The following is an 18,977-nucleotide window of genomic DNA, read 5'->3' as shown; positions in this document are numbered from 1 at the left end:
TTCAAAGTGTAAAAATAAACAAAGGGCAATAACTCCAAAATTAGGCAAGACAGAGTTCTGGTTCTTCTGCATTGTACTTCTACCCAATGAGATCTGCCTACAAAGTTTCATGTTGATATCTCCGATAATTTCAAAGTTTTGTCCTGGAAAAGATAACGGACGGACTGACGGACGGGCAGACGGATAAAGCGGCGACTATATGCTCACCCTTCGGGAAGCATAAAACGAGTCCGTAACCTGCTATAATTTGATGTTGAAAGACTACTATATGGTATATAAAGAAATAAAGCCAGCAAATTTAAAGTACATTTTTAATATTTTCCCATAAACAAGTAAAGAAATTCACTATAACGGTGACACCATGAACGGCCAAGTCTTACCCGGCTGTTGCCTGAAATGATATATAACAATGTAAATTGACAAATATGTGCTATTACAAACGAGACAAATTTTAATTTCAATATGCCTGTTTTAATATACTTAAGCTTTAGTAAAATCATCCAAAATCGTTATGTTGGTAACTATCAAACGCTTGATTTTCAAATGAAAACAAATTCTTATATTTAAACAAATATTGTTCGCAAAATTACGCTTCTGGTAGACTGGCAAAATAACGTACATACGTCAATAAAATAAAGGATGTATAAAAAAGTGTAAACATCTATTTTGAGCAGAGGTGACTGAATCAAGAAGCATCTAACTAGCTTCATTCAAAGAGACCGCTCCATGTACAGACCATATACATATATTTATCACAATAACATTAAAAATCATTGATGTAAAAGCAAAAGTGTAAAGTTCTATTTTTAGCACCGGTAACATTAAACCAAATGACGCAATAGTCCACCCATACTTAAGAGAAATAACAAAATGATTACCCTTCAAGTATGCATTATATCCGTCAACTAATAAAGACTGTATACGGAAAAGTAAATATCTAGTTATTAGCACTGTTGACCTGGTCTCCAGTGCCCTAAAAGTTCAAGGTGTAGAAGACCACCCAGTACGGTTGGACATCGGTCAATAAATCATGACTATTAAAAAAGGTGTAGTATATATTAATGCACTTTTAACCTAAAACCTAGTGATCCCGAAACTTCACCCCGAAATTAGTGAACCATCCAACCTATTTACCTTCCATATTCAAGACATTTTTCTATGCAAATGTTTTCGAACTTAAAAATGTATTTAGTTTAAAGATAGTACTCATTGTTTTATTAATACATTATGTACAACTCGTTTGTGTCAAAACGAGTGATGACCAATCGAATTATTTCAGTATTTTCATTTTTTTCTATACAAAAGGAAATGAGAAGACCACAAGAAACTGAAGAGTTTGTGTTACATAAGCATAAGTCACGTAAATTTAATAAATCTTACCAAAATTGTGCCGAGTGTCCATGAAGCTAATACGAGACCAAATAAACGCTTTTCTGGTTTTGTTCCTTCATGTAAGTCGTCTGGAGATTGTATAGTGTCAGCCAATGTCCTCTCACACAATTCATATAGATCTCTCGCTTCCTCAAACACAACATTTGACATTTCTTCGATTGACCATTCGCCGTCTGGTGTAGATTCACTTCGCAGTCCTGAAATGACATTTTGTAAAATTACTAATTTAAACAAAAATGTGTTTGGAAATACAAATAGACCCGGCATAGATTATTGCCATACACAATTCAAAAAGGCTTCACCCACACGGAAAAAAATCTTAAATGAAAAAAACAGTTGCAACTTTACAGTAATGACCTTTTTTAAAAATGAAGGTTTGCATGTTCTTGCTCTTTGATGGAAGTTGAAATAGTTTTAAAGTTATAACTCATAAAAGCTCATCAAATATATATAAAAGACCCTGAACCCAGTGACCCCAAACCACCAAAACATAAAAATCACGTGAGGTATGTTCCTTCCAAATATAAGATATTGGCAATATAGGCTGTATGAGAAATGTAACAAAATCTATTTTTAGCACAAGTGACCGTGACCTGACCGTGACCCGTCTTCAAACACTGCACTAACCAAGGTATGGTCCCTCCAGATATAAAACATTCAATAAATGCTCTATCAGCAGTTGTGTAAAAATCTAATATTGGCACCTTTACCTTGACCCATTGACCCCTAACTAAACCTAAAGGTAGTGGACAAACCAATGCATGCTCCTATTAACCATGCAATACATCAAAAAAGTTGTGGTTTACAGTAAAAGTATCATCCCGAGGAAATAAGTTACTCGAAATGTTAGCAATTTCTTCAAATATTAAAAAGAAACGCCGTTATGGTAAATTATTTTAAGTGCCATACTTGCACGTATATTTTGTAAGTTATAAGTTATACACTGCCACCCCGACCATTCACCGTTTGATATTGATTCGCTTCTCGGTCTTAAAATGAATTTCGTAAAATTTCCAATTTAAAAAAAACCTTTTAAGTTAATATAAATAATCCTGGCCTAGATTTGCCATACAAATTAAAGGTTTATTCATTTTTCAATTCGAAAAAAATATACCATTTGTTTCTAATTTTTTATTTTAAATGCCACACTGCATGTATATTTTTGAAAGTTTGCAGACATACATGTACATGCAAGTACATTCAAGTACCGACTCTATCACACCCATCTTTATCACATAAGGATTATATTCGAACTAAGTATTTCTCATATATCGCGGTTTTATGCTTTACCTGGTGGGCTGAAAGGCCTAGACTTCTCTGGACGAGACTTCATTTTCAAAACAGCTTTAACATTGTCCCTTTCAGCTAGAAGGTTCGTACCTGCGCATGGAAAAAAATATTGTTGTCATTTACACAACATGTCAATTTAAGTGACAGAAATGGTTTATAATAGAACGTCTATAAAGCAATTACATTGATAATATTAAGTATAAGACAAAGTATTAGGCATTATAGCAAACCACAAAAGAATTGTGTTTAGCTATAGTTGGCAATTATGTGATATATAATTATCGATTGTTCAGTTATCGATTTTACATATATATATATATATACTAGGACGAAAAAGAAACGCCGGGTAGCCTATAATGATTGTTTAAAGGGATTAATTGTATTATTGGATTATTATATTCATTTTTGTATGAAATGTCATCTGTATGGAACCAGCTGTTGAAGTTTCAATCGATTTCCGATGCTGATTATGTGAAAAAAAATACCCCTTTTAACGATGACCCTTCTTGTTTTGCGAAACACGGCCGGACATATCAGTATCTTGTGTGTCCTCCATGCGCAGCTGTGGCAGCCCTGATCCGTCTATGCATGGAATTCACCAGGGTGTTAATCATGGCCATGGGATGTTATTCCATTCTTCATGCAAGGCATGTGTGAGCTGGACACGATTAGTGGGGGTATTTGGACGTTTCCTTACCCTCCTATCCAGTTCGTCCCACAAATGTTCAATTGGGGACAAATCTGGACTGAATGCTGGCCAATCGAGTGGGTGTATGTTACTGTTGGCAAGAAATTGCTGGCAAACTCTGGCGACATTGGGTATTATACAAATCTGACCGATTTTCATTATTTTAGGCCAAGCAATAAAATATGTGTTGCATATTTTATGTACCCGGCGTTTCTTTTTCGTCCTTGTATATATAGATACAAGAATAAAATATTCTAGAACAATATGAATATTCATAAATATTAAGAACTCAACATATTTATTCGAGCAACATTGTAAAATATCTCAATTGTATTACTATTTTTATCAAAATTTAAAATACTAATGAAACATGCGCATCGATGACTAATCCTCTTTAACAAAAATCATGCGCTTGTTAGACAAAATCTTTAGTTGAAGTTATTTACACTCCTCTGTATTACCTCAACTTTGATATCACGCAATTTTAATGATAAGTGGACATTGCAAAATTCTGGCATTCAGCATTCTTTGCGTATGTGTATTCATGACGTACGATAAAGAAATGCAAAATAGTTTATACAAATTGTTAGCTGAAGTTACTACTCCGTAGGTAACTAACTTACAAAACAATTTCAATAACTAGTAAACATTACGAGATTCTGGCAAATCTACATTCAGTATCCTTCGAGTATTCAATAATTTTTCAGTAACTATGAAATCTTACTTTATAATTCATTTGTTATGTCTTAGTTATAAACACTGATAAGATTTGATAATTCATTTGAAGTAGACCAACAATTTAGCTACTTACATTGTAAAAGACCAAAATTCTTTTCACCAAATTCCTGTACTTCCTCTTTGATGCTTTCTTTCGACTCCTGTAAATACAAAATGAAGGTCGATGAATTGATATCTCAGTCTACAATACAACTCACTTGATTGGATCAAAGGTTAAGTGGGTTTGAAATATTTATAATATTCAATTGATTGTTATTTAGTCATTTAAATTAGTAGGTTCCTACGATAATTGTAATTTTAGGATTTTAGGGAACATACTTGCAACAATTATTATACGTATTCATTGAATTCATTTAGACCAGAAGTGAAATACAATCTGAGACTTTTCTATCTTGTTCGCTTTGCAAGGCATGTGTAAATATTAATATTTAAATTTAGAAATCTTTAATGGAATCACTATTAAGATAAACTAAGTTTAACATTAGGTATACGTATACATAGATCAATATTATAAAGAGAAACTTGTGTATTACAAATGGGCGTTTTAAAACAGGGAAGTACTGCTCATGTAATTCCATGCACAAGTATGCTCACTTTACAAATGGCTAGAATATAAATTCAATAGCAAATGAACATTAATACAATTTTAAGGTTGATATAACGTTACTGAATTACATGTACATATTCACGACGGGATAAATTAGAATTAAATCTGGTATATCGGTAATCAAATGTAAGATAATACATGTCTACACGATTAAAATTCCCTTAATGCCTCAAATTTACAAAGGGTCAAAACTCACTTAACAAGCAATTATAAAGTATTGCAAGCAATCGATAAGTCCCCTACCGGTTAACATTCTGATGGGCCATTGGCCATTCAATTTTACCAGTGAATGAATGACATGAATGAACTTAAATCTTTTGAGTTTGTCTATATCACAGTAAAGAGTTAAGTTTCCGTGCTTAGTAAGGAAATTATGTTTATACAACCTTGTTATATTATAACGATGTGGAATTTTAAAGTAAATCCTATAAGGAATGAAGAAGTTGGAGTGAAAAATAACAATTTCTCGAAAAAAACCTGAGTTTAAGGGGGACATAATTCTGGAAATAGTCTTGCTAGAGTATTTAACCTTCTCAAAAATGTTGAGTGATAATAAGAAACATATATATGAAGTTTGAAGTAGATACATTAGGAAATAAAGAAGTTATTTAAAAAAGACAACATTTTTTTTCATAAAAAATCTAAGTTCAAGGGAGGTAATACTGCTAATTTTTGTGCTAGAGTTGTAAACCTTGTCACATATGTGGTTGATGACCAGAAAATTATATTTAAAGTTTGACGTAAAAACCTTAAGGAATAAAGAACTTATAGTGAAAAAGCTGAAAAATTTAAATCAGAAATCTTGAAATTCAGGCTATTTGTTGCCATAGCAACCAGAATTTTCAACATAGGAAAAAAAGAAAAAGATGTGCATAATCTCCAGACTGCCATCTACCCATATTTCAAGTTTCATAAAAATATTTTCAGTACTTTTTGAGTTATCACTGGATCCAGTTTATGTGTTAAATTTGCCATATTTTCAGACTATTTGTTGCCATAGCAACCAGAATTTTCAGCATAGGAAGAACAAAAATGATGTGCATAATCTCCATACTGGCATCTATCCATATATCAAGTTTCATAACAATATTTTCAGTACTTTTTGCGTTATCGCGGGATCCAGTTTTGTGGACGGCCGGACTGACGGACAGACGGACAGACGGACGGACGGTAAACCTAAAGTCCCCTCCGGTTAAACCGGTAGGGGACTAATAAGAGATGATCATTCAAATAATATTAAATCCTTATTTACATTCAAACTGATGCTTAGTTCTATTAAGTTTAATCGGTGTGGGAAAAATACAAGATTGTATGCATAACCGTCATAAATGGAGCATAAATTTGTCACATTAAGTATGACTTTACATTTGTACAGGCAAACCTGTGATTAACGACCATCCAAAGGAGATGTCATGCATGACCTTTATAGATAAGTGGTCTTTATCGACTGTAAAATGAAAAAATTTCAGACTAAACTTTAATACTTTCTAAAACTATTTTTGAAATTTTTTTCCTCCGCGTGGAATTTATGTATTATAGAAACGGGTAAGCACACGGAATATTTCAAATTTACTATTAAATACTATATAAATAAATAGTATCGTATCCATGTTATTTAAGCAGAATAAAAACAAAAAAAGTTGAAACAATCGTACTTACAGCCTTGATCGCTTCCAATATACGTGGACAAGCTTCAGTCAGAAATTTGTTTCGGCCTGTAAGATGTATACAAAATAATTAAATATTCATGAATTAGATCTTAAAACGACAACGTTTGATAAAATATGTATCGCATGCTAATCTTTAAAATGTGTCTGACTAATGACAACAGCTCATTTAAAGCGATATGTCGAAATGCTGTCCAAAAATTAGTTATATAATATTTGGGTTTTGCGTCTATTACGGTTTTCCTTACATGTATAGCATTAAATTCAGCATTGAAACGACTTTAAATTAAATCGTGAATACGTAAACAACAAGTGTCAAATTTCAAATTAAGTTTTAAATGGCATAAAGAGGACATAAGAATATATTCGTTTCCTAATGGACAGGGATATATATATTTATACAAGACAATTCAAATATTTCCTTTGCAAATAATGTAACAAATAAACTTACGTCTGTTGGGCATCATCTGGGCTACAGCTCGTGATGTTATACATCTACCAATCAGACTTGTAACTAAATATAGTAAAATAATTAACAGTTAGGCATCAATGCATCTTATGCAATAATTGATGGCCTTCACGTCAATTATTGAGGGTATTTAAAGCTATGTAGTGAACTATTTTGTAACATATAACTATTGTCTATTCTTAAAACAGCTGTTTTTCTCACATGAATATATGTTGTCTGCATTACGAGTATGACAACATCCTCCATTCACAGCTTACTATTTGAAGAAAAGTAAATGTGTCTGTATCAATTATCTAACTTAGGAGCTGGCACCATGCGTAAAACCAACAACCTTTTGTAAATAACAAGAGTACACGACGGGATTCGAACCAAAAATGATAATGATAACATTGATTGATAATTGACTTACATTCCATCATTGCATATGGCCAGTTTTCATAATCTATTTCTGGAATGTCGACATCAGGAACCTCATCTGGGGAAGACGGATAGCTCTCTGTGGGAATGGGCTCCTCGGTCGTCACTTCCCTAGACCCAATGAATGCTTTATATTCTGAAAACATACAATACGATTGTTTACTTTGTTTATAAAAATGATGCTTTCATACTAAGTCATACGTTTTATAAATTGCCTCGAATTTTACTAATTCGAAAATCAGACCAAACATTTTCTAGCGATTATCGAGTTGGGTTAAAGATATATTTGTATTGCTTTGCGGGACAATAAAAGTTCATAGCAAAAGGAGGGTAAATCAAGGCGGGGGTCTATGAAAGAGGTGCCCCATAGAAAATTTTCCTAATTTTTTTTCACATTATTATTAAAGTCCCCTCACAATTGGAAAAAAATGAAATTGAAAAAATTGCGTTAGCAATTTACACAGCAGTGTTTCCTTTCCTGAAACAAGCGGTATTTACTTAAGTATTCAACAATTTCTCTCTATAGAACTCGTGCTATCTTTTTTCAAATAAACTGTGTGAAAAGTTAAAATGAATTGTCCGCAGACAGCACACTTTGACTTCTCAGTGATGGATAATTTGATGAAACTAACATGGAATTGAGAGCATAATTCTGCAAAAAGAAACCTATTTAAAAGCATATATTCTCTTTATAGTCTAACAAAAATATGTAGTTTAAATAAATATGTGCAAATCAGGGCATAATTTAAAACAGCCTTATTCAATGACGGACCCGTAGTTTTATCAAAACAGAACAGTTACTGTCGAATGACATCGCCCTAGCACGCGGAAAGCATGGCGCAAACAGTGGTTTCTTTACAACAACTGCAGAGAACGAAACTTAAACTAGAATAGAACTGTATAATCTTGTAAAAGAATAGCAATGTGAATTTTATGTGCATTGGCCGGACTTGCCGGGCTCCCGCTTATGCAGATGTTCTGCACGAAAAAGGGGACAGAATTACATGCCCGTGTGTACAAAGAAACAGCTCGAGAATTTTTCTATACTTACAGTCAACTACGGCCCTTGTAAACGATGTATTTAAATGACATTTTATATGCTCGTGAGTACACACTTAACAAAACGATTGTAAAATCACTAACCTTGTAGAAAACGGCGTCGTTGAAAATCCGTACTGCGGCTATCAACAACGCACAAGAAGACCACGCACAAAGGAATGAAAACTTGAAGCTGCATCGTTGTCTGTCCAAGAAGAATAGTGAAGATGTTACTGCATGTGCCAGTATTTATACCCGTGGTTGCACAAGATGAGGCCCGGTCCAGGTAAATAAAACTATATTTTTAGGCTTTCGTGTATTTATCTCGCAAAATCGAGAGAAAATGTGTATTGCTTCTAAATGATGTAGAAAAAACATTTTCTCTTATCTATATTGCGAACAACAAAAACACTATTAACAACAACACTGTCAACACAAATAACAAAAATGAAATAAAGAAAATATCTTCATAGAATCGTTGTCTAAAAAATAAATAAGTTATGAATTCCAGAAAATTAGCATGTTTTTAGGAAATGAAAATTATATATGTATTATCAAATATTATAATAATAATATATAAAAATACTGCTGATGACAAAGATCAACGTCACGTGTCCGGATGTGTCTTTTTTTCGTCTATATATACTCATTTTCAACTCTACATCAGTACTCAAGGAATGTGATAAAACAATACAAAAGCAACTTATTTCTTATTCAAGCCTGTTATTTGTTGACAACTTAAACCACAACAGGTTCTATATTGAGCTGGGATAGAAGTCAGGGCGTTTTAAGGGTATGCCGTACGTACGACAGACCGGAGGGGAAATTTAAATTTCATTAATTACCAATTTCATCTTCGTGAATTCACAATTTTATATTCGTAAATTCACGTTTTCAACATACGAACTTCACGAATTCTTAGTTTCAACTTCATGAAGTCTTCAATTCATGAAGTTGAAATCGTGAATTCATGAATTCCTATGTTGAAATCGTTTATTCATGAAGTTGAAATAATGAATTCGTGAATTCTATATGTTGAAATCGTGTATTCATGAAGTTGAAATTGTGAATTTTGAACATCTATAATAATAAACTTTTTATCCTCGCAGATTTTGGTTAGTTGTAATTACTTCGGTCCTGATTTGCTTAAACAGTCTGTAATGCCAAAACACATCCGTCTGGTTCCCTGCCTACATTTACTACGGAAAGAAAATACTTAATGTAAGGGGAAGGAACTCAAAACTAATGCCACAATAACAGAATAGTTTATTCGTATCGTGTAAAGTACAAAATAAATGTAACCACGATTTATACATTTGGGACACGAACAGCTTGCTCTGTTTGGCATTTACTGAGCATTTTACTAACATCTTGAGGTATTTGCTAATGGTTTCATAATACAAAAGTGTCCGCTTTTCAATTCGGATCGGACCGATGTTTCAAATGACTTGTTTATAAATTTAATTAAGAATTCAAATTTTTTCAGACGGGCCTCTTTCAGAAAAGCACATGTTGTATTAAGCACGATATTCTCGTGCAAAGCGAAAAGCATGAAGTTATACATGCGTCTTTATGATAGAAAAATATAACATGTACATGTGTACATCAAAATTGTGTTATAAGAATACATTGTGTGCAAACAGACGATCCCTCTTACACTATAATTATATAACACATTTCCATGTATATTACAGAAATTACAATATCGTCGGAGAGAACATTATTTCAAATCATCATATTGAACTAAAAAGGCTGAACACTTTATGAATATTAAGAATATGACCTTCCAGAAGTTTTCATTTTTGTCATATCCGCTGATTTGTTTTCTTTGAACTATAAAACTACTATGCGCTGTTTGTCATTTTGTATTTAACATGTTTAAAAGGTTATGAATAGTTTAAATGTGAACTATACAAATTATAGAATTCTTGAAAACTAATAATTTGTACAATTTTGTGGGTTCGATTTCATTCCCAGTATTTACTAGTGGCACCTTTTTATTTATTCATACCTTAGCAATAATGTAGCAGAATGTTTATGAATCACTTAGGCCCATATATAAGATCAATCATGATATTATTATTTTCAATCAAGATAGGAAATTGTATATCAGTTTGAATCATTTTTTTCTTTCTCATTGTAACTTGATTGTGTTCAAAACCTATAAGATTTTTTGTGAAAATGTCCGCAGAATTCCAAGCGCGATAAACTAATTAATGGAATTTGATAATATAGATAAGAAATATTATAAATAAAACGAGGCACAGAAGTGAATTTGTTTTGTTCTCAGAATGTCAGAAAGGTGAAGGTTGTGCGATTATAAACCAATTTGTTTTTGTTTAGTGCCAGCAATGCTGTTTTCAGTGTAATAACTGTAGTAAATTGGGTATAAGCCTAATTTACAGACTGATATTCAATTCAATGTTTATTTGGCTTAAACAATTAAAAAAAAATAAAAAAACAACAAGTGTTGCCTTAACTGGGATTTGAACCTCAGCCCTCTCGTTTCCTAAACGAGCGTGTAACCGAGAAGTTATAAGAAAACAGCCTGAAGCAAACCACATTATTCTAAATTAGGGTAGGTAACCTTTATTAATTTCGAGATATTTTGTTCACGGTAAACCTGTTGTTGAACACAGATGTAAATAATCATTGAATCATAGTTTGGGGACTTTTCTGTTGAGAATGTGCCATAGTTAAATCGTATACATATACATGCACAGTGCGTTAACCGGAGTGCAGGTATTAGTTACCCGCACTCCAGATCATGTCCATTGATTGGTTCATTTTTGCTGGGGTTTACTTATTGTGACGGCAGAGAAAGGGAAAGCGACAGAATTTTCATATTCAGATGCTCGTTCGTTGGTTACTTTTTTTCTGGGGTTTCATATTGTGACAACAGGGAACTTGATTTTATGTTCGACTATGATACAAAAGAGAAAGAACACCAAAACACTCGGCAATTTGATTTATACTGGGAGGGGGGGAGGGGGGCTTCGGCCCCTCGTACAAATCTGATAGCCTCGTGTTTCGATGCTCTTTCTATTACATAAATTGATTTACTTGCAAATGTTAAGTGATATAGATAAAAAACACAGGATAATAAACTGTGCATCTCAAGTCAGAGACGTTTTAGGAAATTTAGGATTTTTCGAAGTTTGGCTAGCTCAGGGTGTTGGTAACCAAACATTGTTTTTATCTAAGCTAAAACAAAGAATTTCAGATGTTTTTATTCAAAAATGGACAAGTCGTATAAATTTATCATCAAGAGCAAGATTTTATAGAGTATTTGCAAAATTTTATCTAAAGAATGTTAATATAAGTAAATACTTGACAGCTTTAACCAGATTAGAGACTGTCAGCTCATCATTTTAAGTGTTGAAACTGGCAATGGGGTAACATTCCTTAAGCGACAGATTATGTAGTGCATGTCAAAAAATTAGAAGACGAATTTCACCTATTGTTTAAATGTAAAATTGTATAACTCTATTAGGAAGCGATATATCAATCAATATTACGTAATAAACCCAAATATGTATAAAACTGCAGAACTGTTTAACTCTCATTCAGTACAAATTGTAAAGAAATTTAGCATGTTTGTCTATAAAGTTTCGAGATTAGAAAAGAATTTACATTGCAATCTTAGAGAGTTATAAATATTTATATACTGTATGATTCTAAAGGTCCTTTCTGAACTTTCATATGTTCCACTTTACATGTAAAAACATTTTCCTATTTTTTCAAACTTTTATTTGATACCTTTTAAATGTTCGATATGTTGTATTATGTCGTTTTCTTTTTTTTTCTTCTTTTTTCTTGTTCTTTTCATAGTATTTTGATTTCCTCTTGTTAAACAATTTTTATTATAGTAAAAACTAAGGTAAACAAATCTTGATTATCGTTTACATTATAATTGACATGGTTATTTCCCTTGTATGCGTCATACTCGTCTTGTACTTTCGTTTTCGATACAAGACAATTTTGTCAAATACTAAAATGCATATTTGTATGTGTGTCTAAATCTGACATATTCATATCTGACATAAAAACATGTCATGCTTTAGAGTTTTAGTAGTAAAAAATAAACGGTCTTGTAATTTCATTTTCGATACAAGGCATTATGTTAAATATATGTTTATGTTTACATTTGTAGGAGGTTAGTAATATCAAACATTATAAATATTTATATATGAGCATATTATGATAAAACAAGTAAACATTTATAAACCATTGATGTTTAGTAAAAAAAGAACACATACAGAACAAGGTAACAAACCAAATAATCAAAAAGATAAATATGTATGAAATTATAAATTGGTATGAATTAAATGTAAATGACATCTCATATAGTTTTGATAATATATGAATGTAACAATATGTTGAAAGTGAGTAATATTATTATTCAATGTCCGTCATTGTATTGTAATGTATTATGCAATGTATTGTATTGCTGAGAATGTTGTAATTTTATTTTGTGTCAGGTCAAGGGCTTATTAGCCTAAACCAGACTGTTGTTGTTTACATGTGGATTTTGAAATAAAATTCTTCTTCTTCTATAAATTTGTAATTTTCAACTTGTTCATGCATAGCTCAAAAAGTATTTTACCTGTAGGCCTGAAAGTTTACAAGAATGTTGACCAACACGTGTACTTATGCACCTTGGGGTTTGCTTGTGGATTTGTTCAGTATTTGTAAAGTTCGTACCCTTTACTTAGTAATAGATTTTTAGTTTTCATTTTGTGCCACATGTAGCCCAGAAATATTTGACCTAGAGTCATAAGATTGACAAAAAAGTGGGGGCACTCGTGTCCTTTGGACACATGTCTAGTGATATTTGATATGCATATTGATTCTGTGTTGTATAATTTACGATATAAAAGTTCTATTCTGTTCTAGTATATATTCTACTTCCGCTTTGACATAAATGTGCTTCATTGTTATAAAGGATAAATAAATATTATTGATCATAAAATGCAATTAAATTATTTACAGCTATTATAAATCTTAAGCAAAGCATTTACGAACACGAAACTAGTGGTAGAGAATATAGTGTGTGTAACATGAATCTTTTATTTCCGTTTCAAAACATATGAAGGGTATCTTTTTACAAATAGCGATTAACAAGTCAAAAACTAGCTGTTCAATTTGTTCTCCATTTTGCGGTTATTTTACACTACATGCATGCAACGCAATGACCATTGTGCTTAGTGTCCTATTGAGAACATTGTCTATATTTGTGGGTCTGTTTCTTTAATATTAAAGGTGACAGCGTAACATAAATAGGTTGATTCGTCAGGTACTAATGTTATTTTTGCTGCTTTGAACAGTGCAGTGTGTGCCTCTTCATGACGTTAACGTCCCTTTACATCAATCAATCTTGCTTAATTTCATCATTTATTTATATTGGCTGTTAAATGCTAGTTTTCACCGTTAAGTTAAGGCTATGCAGAACACCCATCTTTTCAGCAATAACTTAGGTCAATAGTGTCCCAAAAGTAAGACTTCACAATAAATCAGCCTCTCTAAAACAACACTTTTAATCCACAAGTGAAAGCTGTGCTTCCCCAAAAGTGCCCCGAAGAGGTTATAAGTCCTACTGAGTTTCAGCATTTTTCTTCTTTCTTTAAAGTATATCAACATATATGTAACAGATTAAAGAAATGAGACAAACCATTTCTTTAACATCTTCCTGTTTTATATTTAACAAGAATTATATTCGTTATAGAAACAAGTTTTAATGGATATATGTCTTGTTATATTTCATATGCATAGTGTAACAATATTCTGTGTTGTATGTGTTTACGATATAAAAGTTCTGTTCTGTTCTGGTATATATTGTACTTCCAGTTTAACATGAATGTGACTCATCGTTTTAAAGGATAAATATATATTGTGATTATAACATGCAATTAAATTATTTACGGCTATTTTAAATCTCAAGCAAAGCATTTACGAACTGGAAACTAGTGACAGAGAATATAGTGTGTTCATTCATATTAATGTAACATGAATTTTTTAGTGTCCTATTGAGAATATTGTCTTTATTTTGTGGGTCTGTTTCTTTAATATTAAAGGTGACATCGTAACATAAATAGGTAAATGTGTCAGGTACTAATGTTTTTTTTTGCTGCTTAGAACAGTGTAGTGTGTGCCTCTTCATGACCGTAAACGTCCCTTTAAATCAATCAATCTTGCTTAATTTCATCAACAAACCATTTCTTTAACATCTTCTGGTTTTATATTTAACAAGAATTATATTCGTTATAGAAACAAGTTTTAAATAAGTATTCTACTCTACCGTTACCGTTTCTAAAATACGTCATCAAATTTTCCTAAAAGAATTTCGATAATTTCCCATACTAAACACACATTTTAACAACTACCTTTAAAGGTTAAACAATAGATATAAAGACCATTTAGTAATATGTGTTGTCTGTGGACTTATATAGATACACTTTTTCATTATAAAAGAGTTCTCTAGTGTCTTGTCCGTATCGGAAGTATATATACTAGTTTGAGATTTCACATTGGGTTGTCAGATAAAATGTTATTAAACTAATTAAATACATTGTGTTAAAAAGCAGACTTTGGCGAGAATTATGCTAATTATTACTAAGACGAGTTTGATATTTTTAACAAAATATGACATCGAGAGTGACATTCTTTTCATCACATGACCAGACGCAATAAATTTCACAGAAAACGTTACTGAACTCAAAGTTACAAAGATTTGTAGAATAGTTTGCGGCGGAGATAAAGATGAATTATACATTGACGAGAACAATACTGATAAATATATCGGTCTGAAAAACTAATATTAGACTCTACGCTATTATAAACTTTTAATATTATAAGCATGCTCATTTCAGTGAAAAAAAGTCTTGTCCCATATTATCCGTTTTTTTTGAATTTGCATTATTTCATTCAATTTAATTTTAATTCTGCATTAGAAGCATGTTACATACCGTATCCCGATATTGCCTCTTTTAATTATTTATCATTTTTCCAAAATAATTTTGGAAATGCGGTACATGACGAAGTCATGCCATTCATTACTGTCATTCATTATCAAATGATTCAGAAATCACAGGGCAAATATGAAGGGTAAAGTTAAAATTCACAGTTTTCTTTTAATTGAAATGAACCAGTTTAACTAGATATTTGAGAGTTGATTCGTCAGTGAGAAGCTCTTAACAGTCAAATCAATTCGCAAGTTTTGCGGCGATAAGGAGCTTGTGTACGAAAGTTAAGGTGTTCCGATAACATTTAAATGAAAAATGTCTCGAATTAAATTGTTCATAGGTGGATCAGAAGGATATCAAAAGCGGTCACATTTGTTTGTTATAAATATTACGTTTCAAATTTCAATACAACACGTGTAACCTCTATTAAGGTATTAGCACCCTAATGCATTACCTCCGCTTTGAAGAGTATTCAAATAGGCTAGAATTACTGTTAACTACATTGAAAATGAGGGCCATGGGTTCAATCCCCAGAAGGGTCAACTTTTTTTTTCTTTCTTTTTTTCTTTTAACATTATTTATGTATCTCTTATGTCCCATATGGAAAGAAAAAAGTGTTTAATTTCGAATTTTTAATTTATATAGGAATTTATTGGCTAAATTATGCTAAATCTAGTAATAAATATGGTACCTGATATTTTCAAAGTGTAATATAATCAAAACTATACGGTAAAAGTATTTCATATTTTACAAGATCAACCAATATACTTTTTAAAAAATTTTGGGAAACTTTGAAAACAGGCACTCATCTGGGTAAATTTTAAGATTTTTTTGAATTAGGCTCCCTAAGTAGAAAAATGGTCAGACATGTGGTAAAAATGGGTGGGGTAGGGTAACATTTTTATACAGATTTAATAAATTTTAAGTAATAACCATAATTTTGCTTATGTGGATTGTTAGCTGAATGGTACTTTTTGTTTCTTACCAAAAATTCATGGGAAAACAATTTTCATTAGAATGTTATTGCAGATTATTTAAAGGTTCCTCATTTCTAAAAAAGGGCCCTCATAACATCCTAGCTTGAGCTCAGAAAAGTGGCCATAACTTGATTTCCGTACGGTAAACTTTGTTTAAATTTTGCATACAGGTGTACTTTAAGGTATACATCTGACCTATGATGTCAATTCTTTAGTTCCTGATAGTGCCCATTAGGGTCCTAATACCTTAAGTACGTATACAACTCGTTTTAATCCTTTAAACGTTTGCCGGATTATAATTATGAGCCTGCACATTCTCTTGTGTGAAATGTTTATCAATTTCTTATCCGTCCCCTAAAACCAAATGTGCATGCTTTTCTGGTTAAAATATCAAAACACAGAATAATAAAAAAACCTTTATTCAAAATATAGTATGACAGAAATGTATATTAAAGAATTAAGTCCTGCATTTTAAAAATTATTTGAGTCACGCGTAATTGGATCTTCTTGCTGAATTTTGCAAGCTGTTAACCCTTTGTAGTAAATTTTAAGGAAAGCAATATGTTTCGGATTTCTGAAATATTCATACAAAACTTGCAAATAAGAAAACTATATCGGTAATTTATAATAATCTATTTGTTACATTTTGTCAAACAAGAAATACTGCAAAATGTTTTATCAATTATGGAAATCTGATTTAATACACATATTTATAAAGTCACTTTGCTACTTATGGTATAACGAACAGGTCTCCATGGGCAATTGTAAACAGTCCTACATGCGATATTGCAGTGACCGAAAAACGAACGGTTACTCCTGCAGTTGTCATTTCCTTTGTATCCAGAACAATTTCAATCTTTGTATCCACTGTTTCCTGCCACTGCACGAGATCTCCCTCGCCACCTTCTGACAACCTTGCCGACACTTCATAGTATAGTGGGTCATTTGATGCAAACACATTTTCCCAAGATGCTGTAGCAGTTGATGTCGCCTTTACCCATTTTGTCTTAATAGGTGATCCTTAAATTTGATGATACGTTTTAGTTTCGAATCACAAATTTTATATCTAAGAGTTTAAGTAGCCACGTGTTTGTTGTATGTATTTGGTATTTGAAAATAAAATTCTAAGACATATATATCACCTTATGAAAAGAAAAAATATATTCTGCCTGTACAAGAAATTCAATGTAAGATTGGGCAATTATTAAGCAGGTATATGTATGAATATAATTTTGTACATTAATACATTCTACGTTATATCTCTAAAAATCTTGTACAAATGTACGCTTATTTACAAATGGTAAGACACTAACCTGTTAGACTTGGTGGGACAGTGACTAAATCAAAATTGTCTGATGTTTTCTGGCTGTACATTTTAACTTCATTAATACCAGTTACTGATACAGTGTATTTTCCGTCCATCATGTTTAGTCCTGTAAAACTTCCGTAACTGTAGTCAGAGGATAAACTTTCAACTATTTCGGACGTCGATAATTTGTCTCCTTCAAGTGCAATCTTAAATAAAACAAAAGCTTACCAAAGACAGTGAATGAAACGAATGTTCATCGTTTGAGACAACCGAAACCAAACACATACTTCGTTTATACAAATTATGCCATAAATTACGTTAACGAAAACAACCTTAAGGTAAACAAGCTTTATGAAATTGGATGTATGAGGTATGAAACACCTGTTTCACATATCTCTTTCTGAAGATACTTCTTTTTGACATTATCTATTTATTACCTTAATCAAACTATTTATCATTAAATTTTACGTTCTTATACAAACTGACATAGTCCGAATGTAAATAATTTAAGCCTTTTTTCTAATATTATGTTTACAAATATCTGGACCGGGTTGTTCAAAACATTGGTTAAAATTAACCACTGGATAACTTATCCACTGGTTAAATCCTTATCCAGCGGCCAGCTATCCAGTGGATAAAATTTCATTGTTCGACAGTTGGATAGTGCCCTGGCTACCTAACCAGTGGATAACGTATTTATCCGCTGGTTAAGTACCACAATGCAACAGGGCTGGATAAGTCCGTCTGCTTTACAAAAACAAAATGGCCGACATTAAACCCGACTGTATATTAAAAATAAAGAGAGAACGGTCTGAAAATTTTGATTCTGCCACACTAGCATTTTTGTGTGACGAAGTGGAAAAAAATATTGACATAATTAATTCTAAACAAACCAATTTCATTACTAACAAAAGAAAGCAACAAGTTTGGCAAAAAATCACAGATGCGGTAAATGCGAGGGGTGGGGCGCCTCGCAGTGTTAGCCAGTTGAAAGAGAAGTACAGAAAGTCAGTATCGGCTGCAAAGATTGCTTCAAACATAAGAAAGAAAGAACTATTTAAGACCGGGGGTGGATCAGCCCCGCCGCCTTTGTCTGACATATCGCAAAAGTTGTGTGAAATAAATGACGATACCCCGTCGTTTTCCGGGATCGCCAACTCAATTGAGTTTGGGACAAATTCCAATTCTGGTAAGTTAGGCCTAACTTTGTTCACTAAAATATTCCTTAAAATATCTTTTATTTTATTTATTTTGTTATGCAAAATCACGAATTGTGTCAAGCACATGGATCTGTTTATTTACACTGAAATGTCTACGTCACAGGAATATTGTTGCTCCAATCAAGATTAATTTCTGATGTAATACTTAGCGCAAGCGCGTAAATTATTGATTATTTTACCAGCGGCCATTTTATGCATTAAAA

General features: G+C 32.2%; 3 protein-coding genes across 3 annotated transcripts; 1 reads left to right on the top strand and 2 right to left on the bottom strand.

The window, feature by feature from the left end:
• Positions 1 to 297: 297 nt before the first annotated feature.
• LOC132738752 (uncharacterized) lies at positions 298 to 8,569 on the bottom strand. Its single transcript, XM_060726340.1, has 8 exons — positions 8,412 to 8,569; positions 7,261 to 7,404; positions 6,834 to 6,896; positions 6,375 to 6,430; positions 4,182 to 4,248; positions 2,683 to 2,772; positions 1,381 to 1,589; positions 298 to 391 (listed from the first exon to the last, which is right to left on the bottom strand). The coding sequence occupies exons 1-8, from the start codon at positions 8,503 to 8,505 to the stop codon at positions 377 to 379; spliced, it is 738 nt and encodes a 245-aa protein (XP_060582323.1). The 5' UTR covers positions 8,506 to 8,569; the 3' UTR covers positions 298 to 376.
• Positions 8,570 to 16,863: 8,294 nt separating this feature from the next.
• On the bottom strand, positions 16,864 to 17,776 carry LOC132738750 (uncharacterized). The gene is made up of 2 exons (XM_060726339.1): positions 17,559 to 17,776; positions 16,864 to 17,265 (listed from the first exon to the last, which is right to left on the bottom strand). Exons 1-2 carry the CDS (start codon positions 17,668 to 17,670, stop codon positions 16,976 to 16,978), a joined length of 402 nt encoding a protein of 133 aa, XP_060582322.1. The 5' UTR covers positions 17,671 to 17,776; the 3' UTR covers positions 16,864 to 16,975.
• A 317-nt stretch (positions 17,777 to 18,093) lies between these two features.
• Positions 18,094 to 18,945, top strand: LOC132738749 (myb/SANT-like DNA-binding domain-containing protein 4). Its single transcript, XM_060726338.1, has one exon. It carries the CDS (start codon positions 18,317 to 18,319, stop codon positions 18,902 to 18,904), a length of 588 nt encoding a protein of 195 aa, XP_060582321.1. The 5' UTR covers positions 18,094 to 18,316; the 3' UTR covers positions 18,905 to 18,945.
• Positions 18,946 to 18,977: the final 32 nt, after the last annotated feature.

The sequence above is a fragment of the Ruditapes philippinarum genome, unplaced genomic scaffold (genome assembly GCF_026571515.1).
Source record: "Ruditapes philippinarum isolate M1 unplaced genomic scaffold, ASM2657151v2 ctg14226_1_1_1_1, whole genome shotgun sequence".
Classification (NCBI taxonomy): Eukaryota; Metazoa; Mollusca; class Bivalvia; order Venerida; family Veneridae; genus Ruditapes; species Ruditapes philippinarum.
The sequence above is the reverse complement of the archived record's forward strand: the minus strand, read 5'-3'. Positions and strand labels throughout refer to the sequence as shown.